Here is an 11563-nt window from a genome sequence, read left to right on the forward strand (position 1 = left end):
ATTCTGGGGGAAGAAGTCATGGGAGGCCTCAGTTGGAAGGGGGACCTGGGAAGTGCCCTGCTTGCTCTGTTCTCCTTTTGCCCCCTAACGCTCTGCCCCCGCTTCCCTCCCAGCCACCCGCTCTCCCAGGCAGTCTCCTTCAGCATCCCCTTTGGCCTGGACAGCGATGTGGACATTGTGATGGGCAACCCGGTGGGCATCCTCCGCTCCGTCAGTTCTGACAGCCTGGCCCCTGCCCTGTATTCTTCCCTGCCTCGCTCCCCCCGCCCACGGCCTGGAGACTTGGCCGAGGCCCCCAACGGGTTGGTGACGCCGCCGTCACTCCACGGGGCTGGGCCCAAGAGCCAGGAGGGGCTGCTGGCCTTGGAGAACGGGCTGAGCGACGGCTACTCCGACCTGCCCACCATCGAGGAAGCCCTGCAGATCATCCACAGCAGCGAACGGCTGCTCCCCGAGGGCGCACCAGACGGCTTTTACCTGCACTCGCCTGAACCCCCCAAAGTTTCCTCCGTGCCGGAAAAGCTGCCCGCACCCACGGTCTATCACTGCCACAATGGTCCTCCCAATGGTGCGGAGCCCACCCAGGACGGCAGCCTGGACTCCGATGCGGAGGAGCCCTTGCGGCTCACGGGCCCCCCGGATGACTCCACCTCGTGCGTGAGCTCCCTGAGCTCGCAGCCCGACAGCACGGCTTCCTCGGCCTCTGGCGTGCGCATGACCAGCTTTGCCGAGCGCAAGAAGAAGCTGGCGGCCGCAGACAGCAAGTCCAGTGGCATCAGCTCGGAGGGCTCGGAGGCGGGGCCTGTGCCACCCGACGAAAGCCCTGCCCAAAGCCCCGCCCTCAGTTCGGAGATGAGCCAGCTGGGGGCACGGCTGGAGGAGAAGCGCCGCGCCATCGAGGCTCAGAAGAAGCGCATAGAGGCCATCTTCACCCGCCACCGCCAGCGGCTGGGCAAGAGCGCCTTCCTGCAGCTCCAGAAGGCGCCCGACGCCCAGGCTCAGTCCGAGGATGGACGCCTCGCCCTGGAGGAGCGGCTCGCCCAGCTGGAGGCCGAGGAAGAGGCCGGCAGCCCTCGGGCCCGCCCGGATCATAACAAGCAGGTGACCTTCTCCCCGGAGATCATCAAAGGGGGCGGGCTGGACGAGAACCTGGGCGACTACAACCGGGCAGTGGCCAAGCTGAACACGGCTCTCAGCTCGCTGCAGCTGGACATGCAGCGCCTGAGTGAGCAGCAGCAGCGCCTCCTGGTGGAGAAGAAGGCGCCGAGTGCGCAAGCCTGGGTGATCCCGGCCCCACGGACCGGCCGCGAGGGGGCTCCCCCCCGCTCTTCGCTGGAGCTCTCCTCCCCGTCGCCCTCACCCTCCCCTTCCCGCAAGTCTCGCTCGCCCCAGCCCACGCCCAAGAAGACTCCGGCCCCCGCCCCTCCCAAGAGCCCCAAGCACGCCCGGCCGGTCGAGCTCAAGCTGCCCACCCTCACGCGGGTCCTCACGCCCCCCAACAATGTGGACACCCTCCCGCACCTCCGCAAGTTCTCCCCCAGCCAGGTGCCTATGCAGACCCGCTCCTCCCTCCACTTCGCCGAGGACGAGGCGCTGCCTGTGCCGGAGGCGGAGACCTTGAGCCACCTGCGGCCCGTGGCTTCGGTGCCTCCCCAAGGGGGCAACGGCCGCATGTCGGGCGACGGCACCAGCGACGTCTCCTCGCCCAGCGACCGGCGCAGCAGCCTGATCGAAATCCCCCTGTCCAGCTTGAAGGGGGATGACGACGAGGAGATGGACGGCGACGACTCACTGGAAGAATCCATTGCCGAGACGTTGGACTCTGAGCCCCGTTCTGGTCTGGGCTTCTTTTTCAAGGTGAGAGCGTTGCCCCGGCTAGGAAGGGTCCGTCGCCGATTCCTGGAGCTTCCCACTTTCGGTGGGAGAGTTTCTGGAGAAAGGGGCCTGGCTGTGGAAGGAGGGAGTTGGAGACGGCTTTTCTCCTGGGACCAGCCGGCCCTGGATTGGGGTGGGGTGCAGTGGAGACAGTGTCCTGCTTCAAGCGGTGCTGGCCGGCTCGAGGTAACGCGAGTCGGACAGGTGCGGTGGCTCAGCACTGGCCCTGGGATTCCAAGGGGCCCCTTGCCCGGCGGAACTGTACCCGGAGCTTGCAGGTGGGATTGGCCGGGCAAAAGTACTCAAGCAGATTGCTTGTGCAACTTAAAACGGCGTCTCCCTTTTGAGATCCTTGGATTAGGAAAGGAAAGGTCTTCTTTCAGAGGCTGCTCTGCCCACCCTGACCAGTTTGAATCACGCCAGCAGGTGCTGCCGCCGCTGCTGCTCTCTAGTGGTGACGTCGGCCTCTGCAGCACTCTTCTCCCAGGCATTTTAACAGCATTTAACAACGTTAAGTTTGTTTTTAATGGACCCCAGAATTGTTGTTTTTAAATGAATACTGTTGTTGTTTTTATACTGTTTTTATGTTTTTTAAATTTTTGTATACTTTTAATGTTTAAGATTTTTAATTGTTGTAAACCGCCCAGAGAGCTTCGGCTGTGGGGCGGTATATAAATGTAATTAAATAAATAAGTAAAATAAATAAACTGGAGCCAGCCGTTCTGCTCCTGCCTGAACTCCGCCGCCTGAGCTCTACCTTAAGGTAAGAGCTCGCCGAGGGCGCAGCATGTGCGTGGCTGATCACCGCCTGGGGTTGCTGGGGCAGAAAGCCGAGGTGCCGATCCCTGAGCTTCCTGCCTGCCTGACCCCATTTCAAGGCTCAATAATCCTCCGGCTCCAGGCGTTGCCTACCGTTGCAATCCTGGTCCCGGCTGTGGATGCTGCGAACTCCTGTTTGGTCGAGACTCAGAGTGGACGGACAGCGTCATGCAGGATGTAACCCTGGTAGAAGCGGCTGGAGCGGAGCGCGGATGTCCTTTGCAGGCTCCCAACACTGGGCCTTTGCGGAGGGGTTGAGAGCGTTGGGTTCCGGTCCAGGGGTGGGTAGGAGACAGAACAGCCCGGCTAGGTGACTCCCCTTCTGGAAGTCAAGCATGATGCTGCGTCCCTTAGCACATCCTGCCACCTCGCCCTCCCCGCCCCTCACCAAGGTACTGTGTTTGTGTAGGATGAGGAGAAGGCCGAGGAAGAGATGGCGCAGAAGCGTGCCAGCCTCCTGGAGAGGCAGCAGCGGCGCAGCGAGGAGGCCCGGCGCAGGAAACAGTGGCAAGAGGCGGAGAAGGAGCAGAAGAAAGAGGACACCAGGTGAGCCACGGTATCCTCCCCCCTCCCTCCCTCCCATTTTAGGTCCTCTTAATACATCTGCAAATCGGAGTGTGGGGTGCTTTGCTGTGGTGATGCCATCCGATTGCAGCATGCGTGTGAATGCTGACCCCAGGTAGATGGTTCCCCCCGTAGGTATGGGGCTGCCTCCCTGCCATACGCTGTGGTGGAAGAGTGCCGTGCTGACTGACTGGGGCCCTGGGAATTGATGATGAGATTAAAGTATCTAAATCTGTTAAACCTCTTCCAGGAACTGTGCCTGGATTTTTTAAAAAAACGGATCTTGGACACTTGGGGTTGGATCTAGGATCTGCCTTGCATGAGAAGAAGGGCTCTGCTTTCAGAATGTCCCCCTCTGATTTTTGGGGATCCCCCTCTCCCCACCCCCTAGTTCACCTCATTCAGCCCATTCCTCTAGACTTCCTGTGTAATTTTCTGGAGTCTGGCAGCAGTGCTGCTGGAAGGAGGGGCGGGAAGACCACTTTCAGCAGCGCAGTTGATCCAGCTTAAATCTGGATCCTAGTCAAAAGAACTCTAGTGGGCCGAGAAAGCTTGCTTCACTTATTGGAGGACCTTCAAGGGGGCAGAGGTGCCATAGATATGCCAGGACTTTTAATGTAAATCAATGCAGTAGAACATGCTACTTACCATATTATTTATTTTCAAGAGCATTTACAATCCTTGAAACTAAATGATCTGGTCAAGGTGAGATGTTCTCCATGTGCAGACTGAGCCTCGTCAGCTGCAAAGAATGATGAACTGGTATATTGTCTGGTTTGGGGTGGGGGTTGTGGGTTGTTGTCATTTAAACATTTGCAGCAGAATGTGCTAGAGGCTGCCTGGAATGGGACAAGTGAGGATAATCGTATAAAATAGGCTTGTTACAAATGGAGCCCTACAACAAAACATTTCAACGTGCTTTGCTTCCATTTCAAGATTCCAGCCACGTCGTTTCATTCAGTCTCCCACTGCCCCTGTCCCCAACCCCCCACTTCCCCGGCAACAGTTAATCAACATTTCATGTACATGGAGCCTGCTTGGGTAACCCCATCAGGGTTTAGTTATTTATTTATTGCATTTATATCCCGCCTTTTTTCCTCCAAGGAACTCAAGGCAGCGTGCATAATCCTCCTCCTCTCCACGTTATCCTCACAACAACAACCCTGTGAGGTGGGTTGGGCTGAGAGTCTGTGACTGGCCCAAAGTCACCTGGTGGGTTTCCATGGCCGAGTGGGGACTAGAACCCGGATCTCCTGACTCCCAGTCCGACACTTTAGCCACTACGCCACACTGGCTCTCTCTTGTGTGTGGGCGGTGCAGTTTTGGGTTCATGAACATGTGAAGATTCAGATTAGAAGGGATGGTAGCTGTTCTCTGTGGCAAAGCTGGCACTCTGTGTGTGTGTGTGTGTGTGTGTGTGTGTGTGTGTGTGTGTGTGTGTGTTCGTTCCTTGGCAAAATGGCCTCTATTGCCACACCTCCATCACTGGGTTTACTGATGGAGCCACGGTGGACAGGTGCTTGCGAGCCAGCCACCACCACGTTGACATTCCCATCATGCCCTGTTGTAAGATTGCACCAGGTCATTGTGGTAACGTCAGTGGCAACTTCGGACCTCCTTGGTGCTATTGCTGCTCGGGGAAATCAGTTGAAAGCGCAGTGGAGGGCAAGAGAACCCAGCTCAAAGTCCAGCCCTGTCCTGGCGCAAGATGTTCAGTTCCTTTCTCTGGATTCTTGAGTTGTTGCAAGCTTATAAACTTGCACTGTCACCCTTCAGAACAAAAAAACCCCATTGCTTGCCTGTCCAGACTGTTGGCTCCCTGGACCCACTACCCGGCTGCTCTGCTCCTCTTACAATGGAGGTGTGAGCAAGGCGTTGTCTCTTGATTTAGGCCGTCACTTCCTAAACAACGGAGCTCTCGCCTTGAGGTACTGTAGTGTTCATTGTAATCACTGTTCTGCACTACAAAGCCTTAATCCAGCCTTCACCTCCCTGGTGCCCTCCAGATACGTTGAACGGCAGCTCCCAGCATTCCCAGCCTAGCTGGGCATCATGGGAGTTGCACTCCAAGTTGAGGAAGACTGCCTTAACTCAAGGTTTTTCAAAGTTTATAGATTCAGAAAACCCTTTTCAATATCCACTTACCTGCTGTGGAATTCCTATTGGTCTGCCATGCATCAGCACCGGATCCTGCACTAAATTATAGGGCTCACGACCTGAATCAAATCAAATTGTATTTGCACCAAACCATTGGCCACTGCTCATGCCCGGTTTGCACGGGACACTGACCAGGCCTCTTCTCACCCTGCGTGATCTGAGAACGCAACCAACGCTTGTTACTTTTCATGGCAGGGGAAGAGAGTTAGGACGGTTTTACAGGGAAGCTTGTCTGCTATTACTGATTTTTCTCATTGAAGAATCCCCAGCGGGCTTTTGAGGCTTTCCAGGGTTCATCGGGAAACAACTTCCTTAACCTGTCGAGAGCAGCAGCACGTGTGTGGGTGTGTAGCTGCTTCTAACCTCCGGCGGCATTTGGGCTGTGTTTCCCCTAGGCTGGAGGAGGAAGTGGGGACGCGGCGTGGCGACTTCACCCGCCTGGAGTACCAGCGGCGTCATCAGCTCAAGCTGATGGAAGACCTGGACAAGGTGCTGCGGCAGAAGCCCACCACGGTGCGCGCCCTGAAGAAGGGCCGGCCCAAGTCGGTCTTCTGCGATGACTCCGCCCTTGCACGCAGCCCAGTGAAGGGGCTCCTTGGTAAGGGTTACAGCTGGCTGGAGGGAGGGTGCGGAGGAGTTGGAGGGCAGGGCGCAGGCTGTCAGCAGGGAAGCATTTGTGAATGAGGCTGCCGAGTCCCACGGGGATGAGAATGCAAGATGCCTTGGGAGTTTCGGTGGGCTGGGAAAGGGCTGGGAGGAGGCTCAAAGGGCCCTGGTGGTCTAGTGTGAGTCCACCCCACTAGACAGGAGTCCCGTTCAGCAATTGCCAGGTTTTGAGCATTTGTTATTGATGTTAGTGTGCAAAACAGGGTGGGGATTCTGCTGGTATACTGTTTCCCTGCTACCCGACTATCTCCTTACCTGAGCCGGCCTGGGCTTTGGAGACTCCCCAGGCTATTCACGCTGGGGGCTTTTAATTTCCATGCCAAGGCCCCCAAGATGCATGCGGCTCAGGTTTTCATGGCCACCACAGGCTAGTTTGAACTGATGCCTGCCCCCACTTCTCAAGCTGGATGCATTTTGGCCTTGTGTTTTACTGTGCAGCGGATGAGGGGTGGTCTGGTAGTGGTGGAGGAGATTACAATCGCTCCTCTGTCATGGGCAGATCACCACCTGGTAGAGTTTAGACTTACTGGGACTACTAATGTCTGCTGGGGGGTAGGTGGGGGGACATTGAAATGGTCCACCTTTGGAGACTTATGGGTCCAGATAGAGTCCTGATGACTCAGTTTCCTCCCCCTGCCTTTATGGCTGATGCTCCTGTTGAAGCCATGGCTGACTACTTCTGGAATGGAGAAGCAACTGTGGATATTAATACAATTACTCCTGAGTATCCTTTCTCCACCCATAGAGCAAAGGCTGCTCCCTGTTTTCTGGGCACTTGTTTGCAGTGGAACAGGTGCGGTGACTTCTAGCGTGACAATGGATGTGCTTTCTGCAATTGCTTGTCCAGTCATTAGGGATTCTTTTCAACTTGTGCAACCTCAAGATGTAAGCAGGATTCTTGGATCAGTGAGGCTGACCAAGGGTGTGCTTGGCACGCCCATCCTGGCTTGTGAAAGCAGCCAGAGGTGGACTGGCTGACTGGGTGGCCGAAACTGTCAACCCTTCTTTATGTGAGGCTTCGATTCCATCCTGCCTGAGAATGGCAATAATTTATCCTCTGTGAAAGAATTCCTCTCTGGAGCCCAGTGGGAGGATGCTTTGCCAACTCCTGTTTGTACCCGTTCTTCGTAGGCTCCAAACTCAGCAAGGTGTACTCTCAGTCCACTCTCTCACTTTCGACGGTGGCCAATGATCCTGGCAACTCGCTCTCCTTCAAGAGATCTTCTCGGTGAGTGTGCAGCGCTTCTCCCACCAGGTATTGGTGCTCTAATGCCACACTGGAACAGGGTCTCTGGCCATTTGTTTGGCCTGAGGCCTGGGTATTAAGAACGTAAGCACCCTGCTGGATGGGACCAAGGGTCCATCTAGTCCAGCACTCTGTTCACACAGTAGCCAACCGGCTGTCAACCAAGGATTCACAAGCAGGACATGAGTACAACAGCATCTACCCACCTATCCATGTTTCCCTATGTGCCACCTCCTCTGATACAGGAGGCAGCACATAGCCATCAGGGCTAGTAGCCAGTGATAACCTTGTCCTCCAGGAATTTGTCCAATCCCCTTTTGAAGCCATCCAAATTGGTGTCCATCACTACATCTTGTGGTAGTGAATTCCATAGTTTCACTATGTGCTGTGTGAAGAAGTACTCCCTTTCCTCTGTCCTGAATCTCCCACCAATCAGCTTCATGGGATGTCCCTAGAGCATATCATAGAATAGGAGAGTTGGAAGGGTCTACAAGGCCATCGAGTCCAGCCTCCTGCTGAATGCAGGAATCAATGTACATGGGGTTCCCAGGTTGTCACCCTTCCAGAAACTGACCAGGCCTAGACCCACTTAGCTTCATCAAGGTTGCAGCATCCCGTGCCATCACACCAGATGAGCCTGTTTTCTAGTATTAGGAGAGAGGGAGAAAAATTGTGGTTGGCTGAAGCCCCCAAACAGAGTTGCTTACACAAGGCTGCACCTCGAAGGGACAGAGGATAAACAGTCACCTGTCTTGCAGAGCTGCATCTCCTTCTGGGCTAATGTCTCCCAGCCGGTTGCTGCCAAACCAGAGCCGGGAGCGTGACTGGGAGAACGCGTCCACTGCCTCGTCGCCTGCTTCCATTCCGGAATACACTGGTAAATTTCTGCTGTCTTCATTCTGCCCTTTGACAAGCCGCAGCTTCCCTCCCCTGCTGCTGCAGATGGAGCCTGGCTCAATCCCCCTTTTCGAAATGCATCGGTACAGTTGATGATCTTGGCCTGGCCTGGCCTGTGCATTAAGGGGTCTCCTCATCCACCTTCTTGCCATGCAGCAGATTTGCAAGCCCCTCTTCATGCCGTTGCTGGGCCCGCGTTTCTCTGGATAGGGGGACACATAACCTGATTTATTTCTGCCTTCTTTCTGCAGGGCCCAAGTTGTACAAGGAACCCAGTGCCAAGTCCAATAAGTACATTATCCACAATGCACTGTCTCACTGCTGTCTCGCTGGCAAAGTCAATGAGCCCCAGAAAAACCGTATCCTGGAGGTAAGCTCAGGAGGGACTGGGTGGTTGGGTGGGTGGTGGGGGCAGGTCATCATGCAGTTGTGGTTTGACTGCTAGAGAACATGGAAGAAGCCTCCCTTGTCCCTTCTGGGGTGAGCTGGCTATCACCATAACGTGCATATGTTAATGTCTGAGTACGAGGTTTGCCCTAAAGAATTGTGGGGTGGGGCTAGGGTGGGTATTTGGCACATCTGCAAGTGTGGAATGAGGTAGAGAGATGTAAAGTGGGGCGAGAAAGTGAGAGAAAAATGTACAGTCCATGATGGCTCAGAGGGCAAAGGATCTTTGGTGGTGCACTATCTGCATGGCTTCCTCTTCTCTTCTACTTTATGCCATGTTTCCCCCTGCTTAGTTAATTTCTACAAATCAGTTGCACAGGGAGAGAGAAAGAGGAGCCAGTAGGGTGAGGGGGACAGAGATGGGGTGGTGGAGTGGAGCCAGAGAGAAAAAAGAAAGGGAGCCAGAGCGACAGAAGGTAGGAAAGAAAGAGTCGGGGGTGGGACCAGAGCTCTAGAGAGATTGAAGGAGGGAAGGAAAGAAACCAGACTGGGTATCACACAATCACAAATCAGGGACCACCCTTTTGATTTTTTTCCTGTGATTGGCACCTCACCCTCCTACAGCAATTGTTTTGCGGTGATGCCCAGGGTACTTTCTCAAAACGCCAAATGTGTCCAAAAACATTGGCGAACCGCTGCCATAAAATGAAGCTCAAAGGTTTGATTGCCACCTTTAGCTGTGATGTTGGGACCTAAGAGGAGAGTTCAGGCAGAGAAGCGGCTGAGATACGGCGGTGGCTGTCCTCTGCTGCCAGTGGGTAGGGGAGACCCCTCTGATCTTTGCAGGCGGGTTGATACGTAAAGCAGGGCCAACCTCCATCTTATTTGTGGGGAAGAAAGCAAGGTGTGGCTGCTCTTGCTCACCTAGTTCCATGTTGTGACCATCCGCAAGAACTTAGAACTGCACCTTCTAGTTGCTCTTTAGCAAATTCTAACGTCGTTGGGATTCCTTTGCGGTTCACCCTAGTTTTGCCTCACCCCTCTTTCCCCCCCTCCCTTCATTTTAAGGAAATTGAGAAGAGTAAAGCCAATCACTTCCTCATTCTGTTCCGCGATTCAAGTTGCCAGTTCCGGGCGCTCTACACTTTGTCAGGGGAGACCGATGAACTAACGCGCTTGGCGGGTTATGGGCCCCGCACCATCACCTTGGCCATGATCGAAGGCATCTACAAGTACAGCTCTGACCGCAAGCGCTTCACTCAGATCCCCAGCAAGACCATGTCGATGAGTGTGGATGCCTTCACCATCCAAGGCCACCTCTGGCAGACCAAGAAGCCAGGCACCCCCAAGAAGCCAGGCACCCCGAAATAGCTGGGACTGGCAAAGCTCCACGTCTACTCTCTCCTTTCTGCCGGGACTTTGAGCTGCTGTTAGGTTGCCAGCCCAACTTGGATCCGTGGGACCGGGCACACGGCCTTCCATGATGGGTGGCTTGAGTAGACAGGGCTGCTTGGCATGGGTGGACATCTTGTCCTGGAGTAGCACGATCTCTGGCTGGATCAGAGCCGCCTGGAAGTCTTGCGCATAGTTCTTGTGCCTGAGCTGAAGATGAGACTGCTGTTGGATTGGGGTGGGGTGGGGTGGGGGGAGAAGAGGGACAGATGCTCTGGAAACTGCCAAATCCCACGATAAGCTTGAGGCTCTGCGTTGCCATAGTGACACTGCCCTACATAGGGCCTTGGGGGTCTGGGCTCTGCATGCTGTGTCTGCCTTCAGCCACCATCTGAATGTCAGTCCGTAGCCAGAGAAATGAAAAGTCTCTCTTTGGTTTCTTCTGACTCCTGCTTTCCTAGGGAGTGGGGCCCAGGATCTCCTGGATACTGCGCTGGGTTTTCTCATTCCCTGGGTGTCCCTGTTTATATTTATACATACTATACATACATACATATATATATATATATTGGAGCTATTTAATGATTTTTCAATTATTTGTATATAAAAAGGAGCAAATTGCATTTGGAACAGCAGGGCAGGGTGGATTTGTATATGAGGTTGGCATGGTGGGGGGTAGCACAGAGTAGGGTGTGTGTGTGTGTGTGTCCATCCGTCCCTTCCTTCCTTCCACACCATTCACTGAATGTCTTTTCCTCTTGATGAATTTTGTTTTTGGTCATCTCCCTTGCACACAAGGGCTATTGGGTATAGGGACTGGAAAGGGCTGTGACCGGTGATCACTTTTTAGCAGGCATTTCTGGGACGGCAGGTTATTAGCAGGGAGCCTGTTTCTCTGGAGAGACAGAGCAGGCTTCAGCTGGCCACTCCCATTTCCATGTGGAGAAGCTGGCAGTTGCTGTAGATACAGAGCAGGCCTCTGTGCATTCTGAATTGAACTGCCCCCCTCCCCTCCCCTCCCCCCCCACCCCCAGGCAGATTCCTACTGCTCTAGGAAGAAGTGGGCTCCATCCTCTTCTTCCTTCCCCTACCAGTTTTGAGCAACAGCTTTGGTCTCGAGGCTGAGTAGGCGGTGAATGTAGGTTGCTTCTTTTAGTCCCTTCCAAGAGACAGTGGGGGCCTGAGCACACAGTGCTATTCCCTACCCACCCCGCCCGCTCCCGTTTTGGCATCCTTCTTCCCCATGTCTGCCTCTCCTGCCCTTCTGGGGCAAAGAGGGAAAGCCAGCGCTATTCAGCTTGGATGCCCTGGCCTGAGTCTGTCTTGTTCAACTTTATTCCTGGTCTCCTATGGTTGCTTGTTGCCGACTGAATGTCATGTAGGTGTTTTGGGGGGGGTACAGTATAGTGCAGGATTGGGTTGGTGTAAAAAAGCAGGTGGGGGCTCTTCCCTGTCTGCTTAATAAAGTAACTTAAATGAGGTCTGTGGTGGTCATTACTTGGTCTTGGGCCCTAAAGAGAAACCTGTACCATTGATACACAGGGAACATCTGTACTCCCA

The 11563-nt window shown here is 54.6% G+C and overlaps 1 protein-coding gene across 2 annotated transcripts in view; it reads left to right on the forward strand.

The window, feature by feature from the left end:
- CAMSAP3 (calmodulin regulated spectrin associated protein family member 3) overlaps positions 1–10119 on the forward strand; it is a 47615-nt gene extending 37496 nt beyond the window's left edge. For both annotated transcript variants that reach the window (XM_063120467.1, XM_063120468.1), the window contains 7 exons: positions 114–1857; positions 3104–3240; positions 5811–6013; positions 7213–7309; positions 8086–8204; positions 8476–8594; positions 9680–10119. In XM_063120467.1, the coding sequence (XP_062976537.1) occupies positions 114–1857; positions 3104–3240; positions 5811–6013; positions 7213–7309; positions 8086–8204; positions 8476–8594; positions 9680–9982 (2722 nt within the window). In that variant the 3' untranslated portion in view covers positions 9983–10119. The remainder of the gene's footprint in view (positions 1–113; positions 1858–3103; positions 3241–5810; positions 6014–7212; positions 7310–8085; positions 8205–8475; positions 8595–9679) is intronic.
- Positions 10120–11563: the final 1444 nt, after the last annotated feature.

This window comes from Elgaria multicarinata, chromosome 3 (genome assembly GCF_023053635.1).
Source record: "Elgaria multicarinata webbii isolate HBS135686 ecotype San Diego chromosome 3, rElgMul1.1.pri, whole genome shotgun sequence".
In the NCBI taxonomy this organism is placed as follows: domain Eukaryota; kingdom Metazoa; phylum Chordata; class Lepidosauria; order Squamata; family Anguidae; genus Elgaria; species Elgaria multicarinata.